Here is a 20,600-nt window from a genome sequence, read left to right as displayed (position 1 = left end):
GGGGGGACCCTGGGGGTGCAGGGGACCCAGGCGGGGTCTCTGCGGGGGATCCCCTGGGGCCTCTCTGGGGTGTCGGGAGGAGGCAGGGGGGCCACGGCTCCTCTGGGGTCTCTGCCAGGCAGCGCGCGACGCGGGGGGGTCTCTCCAGGGGGGCCCTGGTGCCTGCCTGGGGTCTCCCCGGGGGACGCAGCGGGGTCGCGGCCCCGGGGCCTGCCTGCAGAGTGTCGAGGTTGCTCCGGGGTGTCCCCGGGGCCGCTTCGGGGTCTCCCCGGGGTGTCCCCGGCGCCCGCCCGACACCCCCGCCGGGCACCCCGGGGCACGCAGCGGGGTCCCCTCCGGCGCCTGCCGGGGCTGCATCCCCGCCCGGCTGCCCCCGGGCCCCGCCGCTCCCCCCCGGGGCGGCCGGTGCGGGGCCGGCCGCGGAGCCCCTCCGCCGGCGCGGGGAGGGACCGCTCCTCCCCGGAATGATGTCAGCCTGCCCGGCCGCGGCCCCCGCCTCCCCCGGCGGCTCCGGCCCTGCCTCCCCGGGGAGGCGGCGGCGGCATGGCCCGGGCCGGCGGGGCGGCGGGGCCGCGGCGGCGGCGGGTGCTGGTGCTGATGGTGCTGGTGGCCGCGGCGGGGCGGCGGGGCCGGGGAGCGGGGCGGCGGCGGGGAGGCGGCCCCCCCGGCCCCCCCGGGCCCCCGGCGCCCCCCGGGCCCCCCGCCCGCCCGCTCCTGCTGCTGCTGCCGCTGCCGCTGCCGCTCCCGCCGCCGCCGCCGCCGCCGCCGCCCGCCGCCGCCGCCCGCCCGGTAACCGAGCCCCCGCCGCCGCCCCCGCCCCATCCCGGGCCGCGCCTGCCCCCTCCCGCGCCCCTCTCCCGCCTCCTCCCCGCTCCGTCCCTCCACTCCTCCTCCCGGCCTCCCTCCATCCCTCCCTCCACTCCTCCTCTGCCTCCCTCCATCCCTCCCGCCAGCCCTCGCAGCCTCCCGCCAGCCCTCCCTCCGCTCCCCTGAGCCTTCCTCCATCCCTCCTTCCACTCCTCCTCTGCCTCCCTCCATCCCTCCCCCCCGTCCTATAAGCCTTCCTCCATCCCTCCCTCCACTCCTCCTCTGCCTCCCTCCATCCCTCCCGCCACTCCTCCTCTGCTTTCCCCATCCCTCCCTCCATCCCTCCCTCCCCTCCTCGACGCCTCCCTCCGTCCCTCCCTCCACTCCTCCTTTGCCTTCCCCCTCCCTCCCTCCGCTCCTCTGAGCCTCCCTCCATCCCTCCCTCCCCTCCTCTGAGCCTTCCTCCATCCCTCCCTCCACTCCTCCTCTGCCTCCCTCCACTCCTCCCCATCCCTCCCCCGCCGCCCCCCGCCCCTTCCCCTCCCGGTCCCCGCACTTGGCTGCTCCTGGTCGCCTCCGTCTCCAACTTCTCCGGCCCTGCCTCCGCCTGCCCCCGCCTCCCGCCGCCCCCGGGCCTCCCCCCGAGCCTCCCCCCGCTCCCGCCCGCCCGCCCGCCGCAGATGCCGCTTCCCCGGCGGCCGGGACGGCGGCCGCCGGCACCTGCCCGGCTCTGAGCCCCGCCGCCGGGCCCGGGCCAGGAAAGTTGGGGGGCGGCGGCTGAGCCCCTCTGCCATGTTCTCCGTGCAGGAGGCTCTGCCCCGGGGGGGGCTGCCCATGAAGGAAGAGCCGCTGACCGCCGGGCTGCCCTCCGTCCGCTGGCTGCAGGGCACCGGCATCCTGGATGCCAGCACGGCGGCGCAGAGGTAAGGGGCTCTGCGGGCATCCCAGGCGCTGCGGGCATCCCGGGCTCCGCGGGCATCCCGGGCTCCGTGGGCATCCTGGGCACTGCGGGCATCCTGGGCTCCGTGGGCATCCCGGGCTCCATGGGCATCCCGGGCTCTGTGGGCATCCTGGGCTTCATGGGCATCCCAGGTTCCACGGGCATCCCGGGTGCTGTGGGCATGCCAGTCACCATGAGCATCCCAGGCTCCATGGGCATCCCAAGCATGGCAGGCATCCCAGGCACCGTGGGCATCCCAGGCACCATGGGCATCCCGGGCATCCCGGGCGTCCCAGGCACCACGAGCATCCCAGGTACCACGGCTCCACAGGCATCCTGGCTGCTGTGGGCATCCTGGGCACCACAGGCATCCCAGGTGCCGTGGGCTTCTCGGGCACCCTGCACACCCTGGGCACCCCGCACCCTCAGCCCCCTGGGATCCCCGGGCAGCCTGGACACCTTGGGCATCCCAGGAGCCTCGTACCCACCGGGTGCCTCAGGCACCCCAGGTACCCCAATGCCCTGGGCCCCTTGGGCCTCGGGGTCACCCCTACCCCTGCCTACCCTGGGTATCCCAGGGCCCCCACAGCACCCCCGGGTGCCTGGGCGTCCTGAGCCCCCGGCACCCCATGTGTGCCAGGCCTGCTGCTCCGTGTCGGGAGGACCAGTGGGTGCCGGCAGCAGGGCAGGAGCCGCTGCTGGAGTGCTGAGAGGCTTGTGCTGTGTGGTGCTGTGCAGTGCTGTGCCGTGCCGCGCGTCCACCGGGGCCGGGACCTGCACCCTGAGCCCCGGCTCTGCTGGGAAAAGCCGCCGAGGGCAAGGGCAGGGCTGGCAGCGGTGCCATCCCCGTCACCCGGGCAGGGCTGCCAGCATCGGCTGGGGCGGGCGACCACTGCGACCGCTCAGGCAGCCCGCACCGCCGGGCTCGCCGTGCCGCCCCGGTGCCCTCCCATGCCCCAGCTGGCCCCGGCCCCTGCCCTCCCGGGGGGCTCGGGGCTCCGGGCACCCCATCCCCTGCCCTCCCGGGGGGCTCGGGGCTCCGTGCACCCGTCCCCTGCCCTCCCCGGGGTCTCTGTGCACCCTGGCCCCCTGCTCTCTCCCCCCCCTGTGCCCAGGGGCATCCCGGCAGCAGCTCCTGCTGCCCGCAGTGCCCCAGCTCCTGCTGTCCCCCCTGCGTGGTGTTCGGGGGGTCGGTAAGGGGGGGCTGTGCTTGGAGCATGCTGTGGCTTTGTCCGGGGTGACAGGAGATGCCCCATGGCACGGAGGAGCGAGGGGACCCGGGCCAGCCTGGGCGCTGCCTCCCTGGGGTGCCCCACGCCGTCTGCCCAGCCAGGGACAGCAGGTTTGGGGGTCTGGGGGGGTCTCCCCTCTGCATGGGTCTCTGGTGGAGTGGGACATCCCCGGCACTTCCAGCACCGACCCACTCTGTGGGCGAGATCGCCCGCTTGCGTCTCGGGGTCCCCAGCTGCGGTGTCAGCCCTGCCGCCGTCTCTCCAACGGGGACTGTGACTGCACCGGAGGCTGCGCCCCACGGCTGAAGCCCTGGGGGCTCCCCGGGGTCCCCCCCCAAGCCACCGCATTTGCAGATACTCTGGGATGTTTGAAAACTGCAGCGATCCCCCCGCCAACCCCAGCAAAGCCACCCCGGCCCCATCCCAGAGCAGCCACCGCTGGCGGGGACAGCCACCGCCGTGGCCCAGCCTGGAGCCCCCGGAGAGCGGCCGGACCGAGGGTCCCACCCGGCCCCGGGGAGCCGGGGTGGGGGCAGTGCCGGGGCGGGGGGCTGCGGTGTCCGAGCCGGGGCGCAGAGAGGTGCCGGCCTTCCCACTGTGCACCCAGAAACTTCCCCGTGACCCGGAGCGGGGCCGCGAGAACGGGGGGTGAAATCCAGACACGGTTGCGGGGTGCTCATCACCTCCAGACCCAGCCTGCCTCCGCCCCGCATCCCGCACCCCTCTCGGACCCCAGCTGAGGGGACTCGTACCACCACCCACAAAGACCCCCCCTGCTCCTGTGGGACCCCGCAGCCGCCGCAGGGTCCCCGGGCGATGCCAGCCAGCACCCGCGGCTGCAGCCCCTGCGGGCAGGGCGGCAGCCCCAGGCGTGCCCTGGGGAGGGCAGGGGGCCGGGGTGCCGGGGCAAGGCAGAGGGGCCGGGGGGTGAGCCCACGGGGGTCTCGGCTTCCCGGGCGGGGTCCAGGGCTCCCCGCTCTCCCCCCGGCTTGGCGGAGCCGCCCGGGGAGCCGTGGCTGCGTAATTGCGCGGTGCCCCGGGTGCCTGGCGGCTCCGCCAAGGGAAGATGCTGCTTTACTGTAAGAGACGTTCGCTGGGCTCCTCTGCTAGGAAATGCTCTGATTGCCTTTAATAATTAATGGCAGCCGGGCTCGGCTCTCGGAGCGCCGGGGTCTCGGCAGCGCTGGGAGTGGAGATGCAGCCATTACCCGCCCGGGCTGGCGGCTCCATCGCCTCCCCCCAGCACTTTAGGGCCGAAGCTTTGGGGGGGCGGAGGGGAATGGGGGGGCCAGGCGGGTGCTGGCTCGCTGCAGCCGCCCCGCCGGGACCGCGCCACCGCCCCATCAGCCCGGAGCCCCGTGGCCGGGCTCCAGCGCCGCAGGGCCGGGGACGCTGCCGGGGGACAGCGGAGTCCCCGCGGGTCCCCGTCCCTCGGGGAGCTGAGCGGCGTGCCGGCTGGGCGCACCGCGATGGGGGCCTGGTGAGACTGCGGTGTCCCGGTGGGGTCAGTGCCCCACACCGCGGGGCCAGATGCCATGGGGATGGGCCCTGAGAACAAACCTGCCGGCACTGGTCGGACCCACAGGTAGGGGACAAGGGACACCCATGGGATGTGCCAGGACATGGCCATCAGCAGTGCCCGGGGACACGGGTGTGCACACGTGTGCCCGGACACGCGTGTTGGCCCTGCACACAGGTACCCACGTGCCAGGCAAGCGTGCCACGCGTGTGGCCGGTGTTTGCCGACTGGGGACCTTTGGGCTCCCCAGCGATCGGCTTAACGAGCTTCTCCCTCCGTCACGGCGAAGTGTCCCCGGAGCAGCGCCCCTGAGGTTTGCAGGGTCTGGGCTTCACACTCGACCTCAGCTGGTGCCCACAGCTGGGGTGGGGGCGGGGGCTGAGGGCGAGGCCGGGGGTAATTAAAGCCCAAGGAGCATCATTAAAGGGGGCGAGGGTGCCTGGGGTCCCCTCCCCACCCTGTGCCGGCTCTGCCCCGGCCTCCTGGGTGCTGCTGGGACCGGCCGCAGGAGCAGGTCGCTGGTAAGAGCGCTGAACTCTGTTTTCTTCTCTTGTTTTGAGGAGATGCTGGTGGCTGTGGCTTGTGCAGGGCCGCAGGGCTGGGGGTGCTGGGGCAGGCAGGGACCCCCCTGTGCGGTTGTGTGTCACCCCCCCCTTATCCGCACCCCAGTGCTGACCCCTGCACGGGTCCTGGCCAGTGGGGTCCGCAGGGTGCTGCCGGGCACGGTGCGATCTGGGGGGCTGTGGGGTCCCGCCCCACACCAGGGGGGCTGCAAGGTCCGTGGGGTCCCTGTGGGGTGCAGGGGCTTTCCCCAGCACAGTGTGGGAACTGGCTCTGGCACCTTAAGCCCCCCGAGGTCGGCGCCCAGGGAGCCAATCCCGCCCCGCCGCCTCGCTCCTCGCCGATGTGTTTTTAATCGTGAGAGGGGGGAACTTTTTACATCCGCGTGTTTCTCTTGGCCCCCTCGCCTCGCCGGCTGCTGCGCTGGGGGCTGCTCCGGCTCCTGTGGCCCCCCACGCTGCTGCCGCGGCACTGTCGGTGGCACCGGTCGGGGACAGGGACCGCAGGCCAGGCTGGCAGTGAGGTGACTGGGATGAGGACTGGTCGGTCCTGGAGCCATCGTCCCTTGGGGTGGCTCTGCCACCACCCCTGTGGTGTCACTGTCCTGTCACCCTGGGTGTCTGCGCAGGGACAGCAGCGGTGGCCCTCAGAGCAGCCGGTGCCGCGGGCGAGCCCAGCAGTGGCTCCGCTGGCAGCGGGATGCACCGGGGCTGGGCTCGGGTGCGGAGGGCTCGGGGATGTCCTCTCCTGTCCCCAGCGCCTGCCCCGGGCGTAGGCAGAGCTGGGGGCAGGTGATGCTGCTGGAGAGCTGCCGGGCGTACCCGGGATGCTGCTGGCATGTCCCACCCTCTGTCCCCCCCAGCCCGAGGAGCCGCAACCCCCACCCTGAACACCCCCAGACACCCCGTGCACACACATGTGTGTGCGAGTCTGCGTGAGCGTGCACACCGATGCACGTGCAGGGTGTGCGCCCCAACGTCCCCACCCGCGGCAGGGTGTGGGGCCAGCGGCTGAGCCCCCCGCAGCGCCCTGGAGGCGATTCCCCTCCCCGGGGACCGGGTCTGACTTCGGCCTCGCTTCCCCCAAGGACTAGCCCTGCGAGCCTGGGGCTACAGGGCAGGGTGGGGGTCCTGGGTGCTCCCCTCGTCCTGGCCCACAGCTCCCTGGGGTGCCGGGGAGCATCGCCGCCCACCGTGGGGGAGTTTGGCAGCTCCCACCGAGTCCTTCCCCTGGTGATGGGGTGGCCCTGGGGAGGGGGTGCTGGGGGTCCCGGGGAAGGGGTGCTGGGGGTCCTGGCAGCCGCCCCGTGCTCACACCCCTCCCCGGTCCTGCCGGCAGCGGGGTGGGCCTGGCCCGAGCCCACTTTGAGAAGCAGCCCCCCTCCAACCTGCGGAAATCCAACTTCTTCCACTTCGTCCTGGCCATGTACGACCGGCAGGGCCAGCCCGTGGAGATCGAGCGCACCTCCTTCATCGACTTCGTGGAGAAGGAGCGGGTGAGACCCTGGGGCCGGGGCTGTGGTCGGGACGGGCTTGCGGCGGGGCTGGGGTCACCCTGCCCAGCCATCCCCTGCTCTTGGAGGGGCGCGGGAGGCTGCTGCGGGGGCTGAGGCCTCTCCCAAACTCATTGCACATGTGGGGAGTTGCCAGAGCAGCTCCGCAACCCTGGGCCGGGCTGGTGCTGGCGGAGGGCTGCATCGAGAGGGGACAGTGATGTCCCCTGTCCTCCCCCCAGGAGCAGAACGGCGAGAAAACCAACAACGGGATCCACTACCGGCTCCAGCTGCTCTACAGCAACGGTGGGTGCCGGGGCGGGGGGCCGGGGGGGCGCGGGCAGGGCTGACCCTCCCCTCTCGCCGCAGGGCTCCGGACCGAGCAGGACCTCTACGTCCGCCTCATCGACTCCATGTCCAAGCAGGTAAGGCGGAGGGGGGATGGCCGGGGTGGGGGCTGGCACCCCCGGCACCGCAGCCCCCCACCCCGTCGGCCACCGAGTCCCCAGGGCTGTCTGCACACGCGTGCGCACACGCGGGAGTGCCAGGCGGGCACGTCTGTGCGTGGGCACACAGCTGGGCAGAGCGGGCACATCTGTACAGATGTGTGCCCATGCGGGTGGGCAAGGCCATGCAGCTGAGCGTGCACGCCCAGGTGTGCAGAGCGGCCCGTCTGCACTTGCACACGCATCCACGTGCATGAGCACGCGTCTGTGCGCTGGCATGAAGGCAGGCGTGCACGAGCGCCCGCAGCCACGTGTGCACAGGCACGCACATCTGTGCACAGCGCGGGCGCGCGAGCCTGTGGATGGGTGCACACGAACCTGTGCATGGGCGCACACGGCTGTGCGTGTGCAGGCCTGGGCACACACACGCATGGGCACCCACGCATGCACACGCACCTCCTCGGAGGCGTGCACGGCTGCACCCCCACCCACGAGCGCTCCCTGCCCGGCCCCTCGCCCACCCCGGCGGGGGTCACCCGGGGAGGGTCCGTGGGTCGGGGACGGGCTGGAGCGGTGGCAGGGGACGGGCAGGGTGCTGGGAGGCGGTGGCACCCCCCTGGGCGCTCTCTCCCCTCCTGCAGGCCATCATCTACGAGGGGCAGGACAAGAACCCCGAGATGTGCCGGGTCCTCCTCACCCACGAGATCATGTGCAGGTAGGTGGGGGCCCGGGGGGGCCCGGCGGCACCGGGGGTGGCGGGTTGGGCAGGCGGGCAGCGGGCGCTGCCTGCCCCAGCTGCCTGCTGCCAGCGCGGGGTCCCCCATGCCCCATTAGCGTCGTTCTTGTTTACCACCCTCGTGCTCGGTGTTTGTGCAAATTAGCGCTCCGTGCCAGCGCCGCTAATTGATCTCCGGGAGCCGCGCTAACGATGCCAGGGCCGGGGCCCCCCTCTCTGCCGTGCTCCCCAGGGCCGGCACCGCCGTGTTTGTCAGCCGGTGGTGGCACGAGCCCGGCCCTGCCGTGTCCCCCGTGGGTGATGGGGGACCCCCCCCTTGGCTCACCGACCGTCTCCCAGGGCTGGGGGGCACCCTGAGCCCCAGAGAGCCCCAAACCAGAGCCCAGCCCCATGGTGCGGGGCGGTGGGGTGGATAAGGGGGGTACCCCAGGGGTGCCCTATCTGCCATGGCCCCCCATGCCCTAGCATCACACAGGCCACGTCCCTGTCCCGGGGTGTCCCCCCCCGACCCCAGCACCCTGGGACCTTGTGGGGCACCCGCCTGTGCCCTCTGCACCTCTGCCCCCCGCCCCATCCCGCCGTGGGGCAGGGACCCCCCTGCTCCGCAGGGCTGGGCGATGGTGGGGGGCTCAAAGGTGGGAAATGGGGGTCTGGCGGGTTCTCCCCTGGGGTTTGGGGGTGTGGGGCTGGTCCCGGCCCCCCCTCGCTCCCCTCACACCGGCTCCTCTCCCCGGCCGTGCCCAGCCGCTGCTGCGACAAGAAGAGCTGCGGGAACCGCAACGAGACCCCCTCCGACCCCGTCATCATCGACAGGTACCGGGGGCCCGGGTGCGGGGCCCCCTGCGCCTCGCTGGGGCCGAGGGAGGGGGGCAGCGCCGGGGGGTCCCCCAGGGAGCCAGGCCGGGGGGTCCCCCGGGCTGGGGACCGGGTGCGAGCGCTGCCTCGTTAGCGCTAATGAGCTGGGGGAGCAGCGCGCGCGGGCCGGGAGGGTGCGCGGTGCCCCCAGTCCGTCTCGCTGCGGTGGCTGGTGGCCCTGCGCTGGGCTGCGGTGACAGCCAGCCGTGACAGATGGGGAAAGCGCCGTTTGCCGTCAGCGCGGCACTTCCGACGCGCATCAAACAAATAAATAATACAGGCGGCATCCAGCCACTTCAGTGAGCGCCGGGGAACGCGTGGCAGCCCTGCTCCCGCGCCGGGGCCGTGTGCCGCAGGGACACCCCGGTGCTGCACGGTGTCCCCAGGCGTGTGCCCGTGCACGGGCCGGGCACGTGCCCCACGGGGAGGGATGCACCATCCCCGCCGGGCTGGGGCCCACGGCACAGCACCGCGCGGGGCAGAGAGCCCAGCCCGGCACGAGCAGCGCTCGCTGGTGGGGGCATGGACACCGTGTCCTCCTGGCACTGGGGCGGGTGTCTGTCTGTCTGTCTGCAGTCCTGTCCCTCTGCCCTCCCTGGACAGCACACACCCCACCTCCCTCCATCCATCTCTCCTTCCATCCATCCCAATCCATCCATCCATCGTCCTTCTCCATCCCTTCCTCCCTCCATCCATCGTCTTTCTCCATCCACCCCTTCACCTGTCCTTTCCTTCCTCCCTCCTTTCTCCTCTCCCTCCCTCTCCCCTCCTCCCTCCATCCCCCAGCATCCCCAGACCCCCCGTGTCCATCCGTCCGTCCTTCTGTCCCTCCACCCAGCGTGTCGCGTCCCCATGCAGGAGTCCTCGTGCATCTCCTGGCACAGAGGCACCTCCCTGGTGATGCCAAGCAAAGCCCAGGCTCTTTGGGGGTGCTGGGGGGTTTGGGGTCCCGGCTCTCTCTGCAGGGCTCGGTCACCTCGGCACCGGGGCTGGGGGGATGTGCCGGGAGGATGGGGGCTGGCGGGCACTGTGCCCCCTCCTCGCCTCACCCTGCCTGCGAGTGGGGTCCTTTGGTCGCGGCGGGGGGTCCCTGTGAGCGGCCTCCCCCTGCGCCGAGTCCCCGGGGTGCTGGAGGGCACCTGGGTCCCTGGGGCCGGGGAGCAGCGCAGCCCCTGCTCACGCCCCAGGCCCCCCCAGCGTGACGCCAGCCCCACTGCGGCAGGTCCCCGACCCCCGGCCTCCCCCCGCCCTGCCAGCGCCAGCCAGCTGTGCCGCCCCCCGCCCCCGGCCAGCTGTGCCCCGGCCAGCTGTGGGGATCATGGCCCCCGCAAACCCGGCACGGCCGCGGGATGCAGCCGCCGCGGCCTGGCCAAGGCAAACCTCCCGGTAACAGCGTCTCGCTCTCCCCTCGTCCCGCAGGTGTCCTGGGCGCTGCACCCCGTGCTGGCGCTTTTGGGGTGCGCAGGGGGTCCCAGGGTGCCCTGTGCCCCCCCGTGCTGGAGGCTGGGGCCGAGCCCAGCCCTGGGTGCCTGTGGGGTCAAGGCCAAGTGTCCCCCGAGCCCCCTTCTCCCCAGGGCCCCCTCGGGGCCGTGCCCCAAGGAGGTGACATCCCGGGGCTGCTGGCATCCCCATCCCCACCGCCTGTGCCGAGGGGGCTTCCCCTGTGCCCCCACGTCCCCCTCTGTCCCCGGGGCCCTCGGGGGTCACCCGGGGCCAGGCAGGTCCCCAGCCCGCCGCCCGCTCCCCCCGGCCCCCCCAGCCCCGCTCCCCAGCCCGACGCCCAGCCCCACTGGTTTAGAGAGCCAGATAAGTGCCCTATCAACATGTTAATCAAATTACTTAGGAGCTAAAATTGACGCTTTTCATTAATTATACAAGATTATTCTAATTGCAAATTCAAATTTATGCGCTCGGAACAGAAGGTGTTCGGCAGCAGCGCCGGGAATTTGCATATTAAATGGGGAGCGCTGTGCATTAGGGATGCTAATGCATGCACAGCGCCTGTATTTTTAACTCCCGGGCCCATATGCGCGGCTGCCGCTCGGGGGGGACGAGGCCGACCTGGGGTTCAGGCTGATCCCCCCCAGCAGCGCAGAGCCGGGGCCGGGGGGTCCCCCCCAGCCCCACGCCACCCCTGTCAATCTCCTGGCGGAGGGGGGTTTGGTGTTTTCCTGCCGTTTTCCAGCTCCTTCCTTCCCCTGATTACCACCTGCCAGGCAGCGGGTGACGGGGGGACACGGGGGGGTCCCCCTCTTCCTGCCCTTACCTGGGAAAACCGTTCCCCGTGGGCAGCGTCCCGGCAGCGCCGGTGTGGGAGCCCCTCTCCGTGTGCCCCGGCACTGGCCGAGGGCAGGAGCTGCCAGTGCAGCACGGGCTGGGGGTGCCCTCTCTGCTCAGGGGTCCCACAGGGTGCCCAGAGTCCCCTGGGGGGCCCCAAAGGCCCCAGTGGCCGTGTGCCCCCTGGCCCGTGCCCACCGTGACCCCCAGGGATGGGGCTGGAGGGGCCTTGGGGCCAGGGAGGCTGCGTCCGCTGCTCCCGTCCCTGCACCTGCATCCGAGGGGATCCCGGGGTGCGCACATCCCCGGGTGCCCCGTCGTCCCCGGGGGTCCCTTCCCCGCTCCAGCCTCCACCAGCAGCTAACAGAGCCCTGGGAACCTTCCCGCTGGGCACCTGCGTCCCCTCCCCACCCTCCTGTCCCCTGCGTCCCCCTCCCCAGCCCGGCTGAAGCCCTTGGGGAGGGAGCTGGGGGGACTGGGCTGGGGTGCGGGGCTGGGGCACGATATGAAGGCAGGGTGCTGGACCGGGATGTCGGGTAAGGTGCCGGGGTCGGATGCTCGGACAAGGTGCCAGGCCAGGATGCTGAGACAGGATGGGGACAGGGTGGCACAGTGGGATGGGGACAGGCTGGCACAGTGGGATGGGGGGGCAGGATGGCACAGTGGTTTGGGGACAGAGTGGCACAGTGGGATGGGACAAGGTGGCACGCTGAGATGGGGACAGGGTGGCACAGTGGGATGGGGACAGGACGGCACACTGGGATGGGGACAGGGTGGAACGCTGGGATGGGGACAGGATCGCACGCTGGGATGGGACAAGGTGGCACTCTGGGATGGGGCAGGATGGCACAGTGGTTTGGGGACAGGGTGGCACAGTGGTTTGGGGACAGGATGGCACATGGGGATGGGACAGGGTGGCACGCTGGGAGGCCCCAGCCCCACGCAGTGCCCAGGCCCTGCCGAAGGGCTGCCCCGTGGGCAGGGCAGAGCCCAGGCGCATCGGCGAGGGGCCGGGAGATGGGCTGCCCCGTGCCAGCCCGATGGAGGGAGGTGGCACAGAGGGACGCGGTGGCCTGGCCTGGCACGGTGGCCATGCGTGGCACAGTGCCCTGGCGCGGTACAGTAGCCTGGCGCGGTGGGGTGACCTGGCACGGCTCGGGGACTCACCGTCGCGTGGTGATTTGGCACGGCGGTGACCTGGCACTGTGCAGTCACCGGAGCCGGTGCAGTGAGCTGGCACAGCGTGGCAATCTGCCATGGCAGAGCGAGCTGGCACAGCGCGATGGCCGGGCACGGTGCAGAGCAAGTGTGTGTGTGTGTGTGTGTGTGCCACGTGTGTGTGCAGGGTGAGTGCGCCCGTGTGTGGCCACGCAGGGTGCCCGTGGCCGTGCCGGTCTTTGCCCGCGCACCGTGGGGTGGGCCCACGGCTGGGGACGGGGACAGCGGGTCTCACCTCGGTGCCCAAAAGTGCCCGGGGCGGGGGTCCCGGCCTGCACCCCGGTGTGCGCGGGGGCACCCCCCAGGGAGATCCCGGGGGAGGCCCTGGGGACCGGGTCTGGCCGTGCCCCCAGGCGCAGGGCCGTGATCCCCACGCGCTCTCCTCCCGTCCCAGCCCCTAGCGTGAGCGCTGCCGCTGCTGCCCAGTAATTATTGAGGGGCTGAGGCTGATTACGGGGCCGTGGACAAGCAGCCTGAATATTTCGTTAGGCCGGGATGTGGCAGTGGCCGCTCGCCCTCCTGCCCGTCCATCCTCCTGCGGGCACGCTGCCTGGCAGCACCCGCACAGCCGGGGGGCCCACGGGCCACCCTGGGGTCCCGGCAGCCGCGCAGCGCATGCATGTGCGTGCATGGCAGCGTGCAAGCCTGCGTGTGTTTGCACATGGTGTGCGTTCTCAGCTGTGCGCACGTGTGTGTCACGGGGGGGTGCACGGCACACCGTGCAGGGAGCACCCACGCACGTCTCCGGCGCGTGGTGTGACATGCGTGGTGCTGCCTCCATTTGGGGACACCAGGACGGTGGGGACACCAGGACGGTGGGGACACTCACCCCTGCTTTGCTCCAGCGCCGGGAGCCAAGGGGTGGGGTGGGGGGAGACATTGTGGGGTCCCTGGGCCCCCCCAGGTTTGCCGCCACCGACCGCTGGGTTCTTTCCTTCATCCCAGGTTTTTCCTCAAGTTTTTCCTCAAATGCAACCAAAACTGCCTGAAGAACGCGGGGAACCCCCGGGATATGCGGCGCTTCCAGGTGAGCACTGGGACCCCCTCCAAACCCTGCCCCCCCACCGGGGCTGCAGGAGGGGATGGGGGTGGAGACCTCATATATTTTCCCAAAGGGGTCGAGGGGAATTAGGGACTCCATTCAGGGAATCGAGTCCCCAGTTTTCCTCGACCCCTTTGCAAACCCCAATTCCCCTTGACTCCTTTGCAAACCCTAATTTGCAAACCCTGATTCCCCTTGCACCCTTTTGCAAACCCCAGTTCCCCTTGAACCCCTTTGCAAACCCTAACTTGTAAGCTCTAATTTCCCTTGATCCCTTTGCAAACCCTAATTGTTCTTGAACCCCTCTGCAGACCCCAATTCCCCTTGACCCCCTTGCAAACCCTAATTCTCAACGACTTTGCAAACCCCAATTCCCCTCGCCGCCTTTGCAAACCCTAATTTCCAAACCCTAATTCCTCGTGAACCCCTTTGCCACCCTAACTTGCAAACTCTGATTTCCCTTGATCCCTTTGCAGCCCCTAATTTGCAAACCCTAATTGCTCTTGAACCCCTCTGCAGCCCCCGATCCCCCTCGCCCCGCCGTGTCCCCTGCCCGCGGCCCCGCTCTCCCCGCAGCAGCTGGAGGTTCGGGAGCGGAGCAGAGGGGGGGTCCGGCCCGTCCCCCACCCAGCACGGGCGCCTTCATTAGGGCCTCTCGTAAAGATATGATAATTATGACATTTTTACATGATTAACGACCTATCCAATTTGCATAGCGCCAAGCAGCTCCGGGAGAGCAGCCAAGTCCACGCCGGAGGGGGGGAGCGGGGCGCGGGGGGGCACGCGGGGATGGGCTGGGGTGTCCCCTGGGGTCCCCCGGCCGGTGACACGGTGATGGGCCAGCGCTGGTGGCGGGGCAGTGCCAGGGCCGGTGCGGGGCTCCCGTGGCGCTGCGTGCTGCACGGTTACGGGGGCACGCGCACGTAGGTATGCACACACGCGCGTGCACACGTATGCATGCACATGTGCGTGCAAGTGCTCCTGCCCGCGTGTGGATGGGCACGCCCGCCCCTTGGCACATGCACATGTGTGCAAACCCATGCACACGCAGGCGTGCACAGCCACACAGGTGCAGATTTGCACACGCGTGTCACCACCAAGGCACGGAGGGTCCGGAGGGCACCCGTGGCAGTCCCGGATGCTCAGGGGCGCAGGGGGACACGAGGGGTGAGCACCGCGGGGTGACGTACCCCGGGGGCGCGGGGGTCGGTGGCCCTGAGCCGGCTGTCCCGCAGGTGGTGGTGTCGACGACGGTGAACGTGGACGGCCACGTCCTGGCCGTGTCCGACAACATGTTCGTCCACAACAACTCCAAGCACGGGCGGCGGGCACGGCGCCTCGACCCCTCTGAAGGTGAGCGCCTCCGCCGCGCCCGCGCACACAGAGCCCGCGCCCACGCACACGCGTGTGCCGCGTCCCGGCCCGTGTGCCCGGTCGCGCAGAGGGGCAGACGCACGTCCACGCCGGTGGGTGCTGCTCCTGCTGTGGCACCCCCTGCGCCGGCGCCAGCCCCACGGCCGCGCGTGCCCCACGCTGCCAGGGCAGCCCCACAGACCGTGTCCCCATGCCGGGACCCCCAAGGGGGACGTGCCTGCAGCTCCCCTGGGCACAGCGGGGACGCCCAGCCCTGTATTTATGCCTTGTACGTCTGTCCGTCCGCCCAGCACACACACGTGGCCTCTCCATCCACCCGCCGTGCACCTGTGTTTTCTGTCTGTCCCTTCGTCCCTCCGTCTGTCCCAGGCGTGCAGGCTGTCCTGCCCTCCTGGGTGCTCTCTGTCCATCCCCTGCTCTGTCCGTCTGTGCATCTGCCACGTCTGTCTGTGTCCCTCTGTCCAATGCATACATGCCCTGTCCGCCTGTCGGACCTGTTTGCTCTCTGTCTGTCTGTCCTGTGCGTGCTCTGTCCACCGTCCGTTCCCTGCACGCGCTCTCCCCCACCGTCCCCATCCCCTCCCCGCTGTCCCCATCCGTCCCCCGCGGCCTGGTCCCCCCTGCCCCACCGTGCCTGCCATCCCCTGCTCCCGCCTGGCATCTGTCCGTGTCTGTGCGTCCGTGGCCGCCCGTGTCTGTCCCCCGCCCCTCGCCGCTGCCTGGTTCTTACTCTCTGCCTCTGCTCTCCCTCTCTGCCTTCTCTCCCCCAGCCTCGCGCCCCCGGCCCCGACCCCGGCGCCCCCCGCTCCCGCCCCGCGCGCCCCCACACTCACTGCTGCCCTGTCTCTCCCCTCCCGCCCGAAGCAGCCACCCCCTGCATCAAAGCCATCAGCCCCAGCGAGGGCTGGACCACCGGAGGTGCCACCGTCATCGTCATCGGGGACAACTTCTTCGACGGGCTGCAGGTCGTCTTCGGCACCATGCTGGTGTGGAGCGAGGTAGGGGGGTGCAGGGGGGGGCGGCGGGGGGCTGGCGCGACTCCCCCAGCCGTGGGCTGAGCCCCGTCTTGCCCTGCAGCTCATCACACCTCACGCCATCCGGGTGCAGACCCCCCCGCGGCACATCCCCGGCGTGGTGGAGGTGACGCTCTCCTACAAGTCCAAGCAGTTCTGCAAGGGTGCCCCGGGACGCTTCGTCTACACCGGTGAGGGGCGCAGACCCCCGGGGAAGGGGACACAGACCCCCGGGAAGGGAGCACAGGCCCCCGGGAAGGGGCACAGACCCCCGGGAAGGGGACACAGACCCCCGGGACAGCACCCAGGGGATCTCTGTGCCCACTGCCAGCCCCTGGGCACAGCCCTGCCCCGAGCGGGCCCCCTGTCAGCGGCCCTGCTGCAGGGACAGGGCGAGGGGACGGGCAGGGGGCGAGGGGACGGGCATAGGGCAGGGGTTTGGGGCAGGGCAGGGCTGGGCTGAGGGCCAGGGGGTAGGGGTGTGACGGGGGGATGGTGGCAGGGACGGGGTTAGGGGTAGGATTGGGGTGAGGGTTATTGCAAAACACTATCGAAACCCCCAGAGAGCGACCCCAGGGGCCATGCACACGTGGGGTGTGAGCGGGGCAGCGGGCACCGCGCAGCAGAGGATCGGTCCCGCCACGGTGGCCGCACGCCACGTGCCGTGTGCCATCGCACGTTGCTGCTGTCTCGGGCAGTCTCTTCACGCTGACTGTGTGCCGTGCTGCACATCACCCTGACTCCTGCCCTGCGCCGGCACCGTCCCGTCCCCTCGGGACCTCCGCAGCGGGTCTGGGGGCTGTGGCTGCCAGACAGGGGGGTGGGAGAGGAAGGGACGCAGGGGCTGTTGGCATGGGGGGGACGGGGGGACAGCTGGGGTGCCCTGCGGGAGGTGGGGTTCCCCCGCACTATGCCCCGGCTCAGCTCTGCACCGCATGGTCGGTGCCTCAGTTTCCCCGTGGGGTCGGGGCAGGGGGCCCGCGTGCAGCAGCCGCTGAGCCCCTCTCTCTCGGCAGCGCTGAACGAGCCCACCATCGACTACGGGTTCCAGCGGCTGCAGAAGGTCATCCCCCGGCACCCCGGGGACCCCGAGCGCCTCCCCAAGGTAGGGACCCCCTGCCTGGGGCTCGGCGCGGATGCTGCGCCATGCTCTCTGCCGTGCCCAGTGACACCCACGGGTGCAGGCAGGGACACGCCATCTCCCATGGGTGCTGGGCACCCCCTCGCCCAGACCCAGGGGTCTTCCCTGGCGATGCCAGAGGACGAAGGGACAGGGAGGGGGGACGCAGAGCCCCTGTGCCCCCTCCGGCGCTGAGTGCAGCCCGCGGGCTGGCCTGGCTCCCGCTGTGTGCGGGGCTCCGTGCTGCTTCCCCCCCGGCAGAGCCCGGCGCAGGGAGGGCCACGAGGGGACACGGGGAGGGTCACGGCGGGACGCAGGGGGGTCCCTGCTGGGTCCCAGCCCCACGGCTCCACTGTGGGGTGCTGGGCACCACCGGGCTGGGGCTCTGGGCATGGCATGGCAGCTTGGGGAGGTGCCGGCGTGGGGAGGTGTCACTGGCACAGGGACATGGCAGGGTGGTGGGACAGGGTCCCTGCATGTCCCCCGTGAGCCCCCCCTGAGCCCTGTCCCGCTCCCTGCCCAGGAGGTCCTGCTGAAGCGGGCGGCCGACCTGGTGGAGGCTCTCTACGGGATGCCGCACAGCAACCAGGTACCGCGGCCCCTCCGTCCCACCGGGCCCCCCCAGCTCGTCCCACCCGCCTGTCCCCGGCCCCCCACCCTGCCCGCTCGGCAGGCTGTGCCCCCCGAGCCCGCCGCACTGGAGCGGGGACGCAGGAGCCGGCCGCGGGCTCCCGGCCCCACATCTGCTTCACATCAGGATTCCTAGGGCGCTGAGTCAGCGCTGCGGGCCCCCCGAGCCCCCCACCTGCAGGGGAAGGGGAGCCGCCGGGTCAGGCCGCAGGGCTGGCGCCGCCAAAGCCGCCTTTGTTCCCACGTCCTTCCCGGCCAGCGGCGCGAGCTGGGGGGTCTCGGTCTCCCCTGCCCCATCGCTACCCAGCACAGCCGTGGGGTCACTCTGGGCTCCCGTGGGGTGACACTATCCCTGTGTCCCCCTCCCTCCCAGGACATCATCCTGAAGCGAGCGGCAGACATCGCTGAGGCACTCTACAGCGTCCCCCGCAACCCCGGCCAGCTCTCCTCGCTGGCCGGCACCCACGGCCCCGCCAGCATGATGGGGGTGAACTCCTTCAGCAGCCAGCTGGCCGTCAACATCGGCGACTCGCCGCAGGGCACCGAACAAGGTGGGCCAGGGGCCGCGCCGGGCAGTGGGAGGGGGTCCCTGCCCGCCCCGTGCCACCCCCGGCCCCTCTCGCCCGCAGGCTACTCCCGAAACACGGGCAGCGTCTCGCCACGGGGCTACGTGCCCAGCTCCACGCCACAGCAGAGCAGCTACAGCGGCGCCACCGGCATCAACGGCTATGGCGGCGGCACCATGGCCGGCCTGGGGGTGCCCGGTTCCCCCAGCTTCCTCAACGGCTCCACCGCCAACTCCCCCTACGCCAGTGAGTCGGTACCCCAGGGCGTCCCCAAAGCCGTGCACCAGCCCCAGGGCATCCCCAAAGCCGTGCACCAGCCCCAAGGTGTCCCCAAAGCCATGCACCAGCCCCAAGGTGTCCCCAAAGCCATGCACCAGCCCCAGGGCATCCCTGAAGCTGGCTGCGAGGGCAAGGGGGAGCAGAAACACAGCAACCTGAGCTGAGACAGCCCCGGCCCCAGCCCTGGCCCTCGCAAGCTGGGTCCCATGCGGTGTCACCGGGGCGTGCTGGTATCCCACACAGGGAGCGATGCCCTGTCCCCTGTTCTGCCCGGCCTGATGGGTCTCTCCCCACAGTCATGCCCGCCAGCCCCCCGCTCGGCGCCTCCTCCATCACCCTGCCGTCGGGCACCAACGCCTCCACCCCCACCGGGGTCTTCTCCTTCTCCCCCGTCAATATGATCTCGGCGGTGAAGCAGAAAAGCGCCTTCGCCCCCGTGGTGCGGCCGCAGACCTCCCCGCCGCCTGCCTGCGCCAGCACCAGCAGCAGCAGCCTGCAAGGTGAGCCCAGTGCGGGCAGGGCTGCCCTCACCTGCCCGCGCTGCCCGCGGCTCCCTGCCCACCCTGGATCCCCCTCGCCCCGAGGACAGGGGTCCCGGCAGCACCGTGCCCACCCTGCTGCCTGCACCCTGCCCAAGCAGGGCGCTTGCCTGCAGCCTCGCAGATCCCTTCCTGCAAGCTGCCTGTGCTCTCCTGCCTGCACTCCTGCCTGACTCCAGGCCTCCTCCCCGCACCCGGGGCATGGCTGGGGCTGCACGGCAGGACGGGTGCACCATGCCACCCTTGTCCCTGTCCCCCTGTGCCCACCGCTCCCCCTGCCTCGGCTCACCCTCTCTCTGTGCCTCCCTCCCGCTGCCCAGACCCAGCTTTCGAGGACTCGGACAAGTTCCACGCGCCTGCGCGGCCGCTCCAGGGACTGGCCTATTCCTAAGCACAGTAGGTCCTGGGATGCCCTGGCCCCCCGTCTCGCTGGGACGGGCAGGGGGAGCGGGGCCAAGGAGGGCAGGGACCCCCTGCCCCGGCGTGCCCACCCTCGCCTTCCCTTGCAGCCATGCTTGGCCACCTCGTGCCACCCACGTGAGCCGGGACATCGCCGGAGCCACGACATGGACCGGGACTGAGCGTGGCCTCGCAGCCCAGCAGTGCCGGCCCCTCCGACCCGCTCCCAGGGGCTCCCACCGGTGTCGGGGCGCGTGGGGCCATGGGACCCACCACCCTGCTGCCCTGCGGCCGCCCCAGCCCGGCCCCGCGGAGCTCGGCCCCCTCGCAGGACGGGGGCTGCACCCCCCAGCGGGGCGTCCCCGGCGTGGGGGGGTGGCCCTTGGAGGGGGGCCCCTGGGAATGACCCAAACGCTCGGGGTTTGGCCTCAGAAAGACACCAAGAGACCCGCAGGGGTGCGGGGTGGCAGCAGCAGAAGCTGGGGGCAGGAGGGATGGATGCTCTGGAGCAGGAGGGATGCTCCAGGGTGGGATGGATGCTCTGGGGCGAGATGGGGGGATGTTCCAGGGCAGGAGGGATGCTCCGGGGTGGAATGGCTGTTCCAGGGCAGGATGGATGCTCCAGTGGGACCCAGCTCCCCCCACACACTTCCCGGCTCTCTCACCGCTGTGGCCAGCGCTCTCTCCCCAGATGTGCAGCTCCACATCTGCAACCGCCCACCCGCAGCTCCCGGGCGGCCGAGGCCGGATCTCTGCCTGCGCCGCGCGCCCCCGCGCAGGATCGGGGCCTCGGTGCAGCCCAGGCGGGGGTCTGGGCTGCCCCAGCCCACCAACCCGAGCCCCCGGCATGGGGACAGCACAGTTCCCAGCCCATCAGCCACCAGGGCTGGCTGCCCCAGGGCACAACTGCAGCTCTTTTCTCATTATTATCACTATTATTATTAATATTATTATTATTTTTAGCAGCAGGCGAGCCAGCAGGCAGGGGCTCTGGCAGGGTGGGCAGAAGACCCCCCAGCCCTGGCACTGCCTCCCCCTGCCGGGGTTTTCCCAGCCCTCCCAGCCAGGAGGGAGCAGCCGGGAATTTTGTAAATAAAAAAAAAGGGGGAAAAAAAAAGCAACCCTACTCCCCCGTGCCCGCATCCCACCCGTGGGGGTGGCCCGTGTCCCCCCCATGTCTCATGCTGCTGCGTGCCACAGCGATGGTGACGCTGCCGTGCCCTGCTCAGTGTCGGCACGTGTCCCCCCATGGTGCCCCCGTTGCCCCTCGCTCAGGGCTGGGTCCTGGCCCAATGTCCCCAGTCCCTGCCCGGGGTGACTGGGGGGGGCTGGGGGCAGCCCCCTGCCCGCCCTTGGGGACAGGGTGCCCCCCTGGGCTCCCAGTCCCCCTGCGGTGGTGGCACAGGACGGCAATGCCGGGGTCCCTCGGAGTGGGGGGGCTTTCTGACATGGAAATAAAAGGCCTGGCAGAAGGGCAGCGGCTCCGGGGGTCTGTAAGCAGGGAGGGGGGCGGCGCGTGGGGACAGCCCCGGGGACAGTGACACCAGCCCCGCAG

General features: G+C 71.2%; 1 protein-coding gene across 4 annotated transcripts; it reads left to right on the top strand.

Annotated features, from left to right (window-relative positions):
* The first annotated feature begins 543 nt into the window (after nt 1-543).
* Nucleotides 544-20,520, top strand: EBF4 (EBF transcription factor 4). Of its 4 annotated transcripts, XR_015699513.1 has the most exons (19): nt 544-789; nt 1,615-1,730; nt 6,398-6,554; nt 6,794-6,857; nt 6,921-6,976; nt 7,639-7,712; nt 8,478-8,546; nt 13,029-13,110; nt 14,361-14,478; nt 15,364-15,497; nt 15,577-15,703; nt 16,529-16,617; nt 17,156-17,221; nt 17,636-17,813; nt 17,892-18,074; nt 18,404-18,607; nt 18,967-19,042; nt 19,156-20,304; nt 20,408-20,520. XR_015699513.1 is itself a non-coding variant. In XM_087735713.1 (18 exons), exons 1-17 carry the CDS (start codon nt 544-546, stop codon nt 19,035-19,037), a joined length of 2,031 nt encoding a protein of 676 aa, XP_087591839.1. In that variant the 3' UTR covers nt 19,038-19,042; nt 19,156-20,520. The 4 variants fall into 4 exon arrangements, 3 of the variants coding, with proteins under 3 accessions (XP_087591839.1, XP_087591838.1, XP_087591840.1); XM_087735713.1 differs by having other exon boundaries at nt 15,367-15,497; nt 19,156-20,520; XM_087735712.1 differs by having other exon boundaries at nt 19,156-20,520.
* Nucleotides 20,521-20,600: the final 80 nt, after the last annotated feature.

The sequence above is a fragment of the Nipponia nippon genome, unplaced genomic scaffold (assembly GCF_047370975.1).
Source record: "Nipponia nippon isolate SJK-2023a ecotype South Korea unplaced genomic scaffold, ASM4737097v1 scaffold_6, whole genome shotgun sequence".
Classification (NCBI taxonomy): Eukaryota; Metazoa; Chordata; class Aves; order Pelecaniformes; family Threskiornithidae; genus Nipponia; species Nipponia nippon.
Note: the sequence above shows the minus strand (reverse complement) of the source record. Positions and strands in the feature narration are given on the sequence as shown.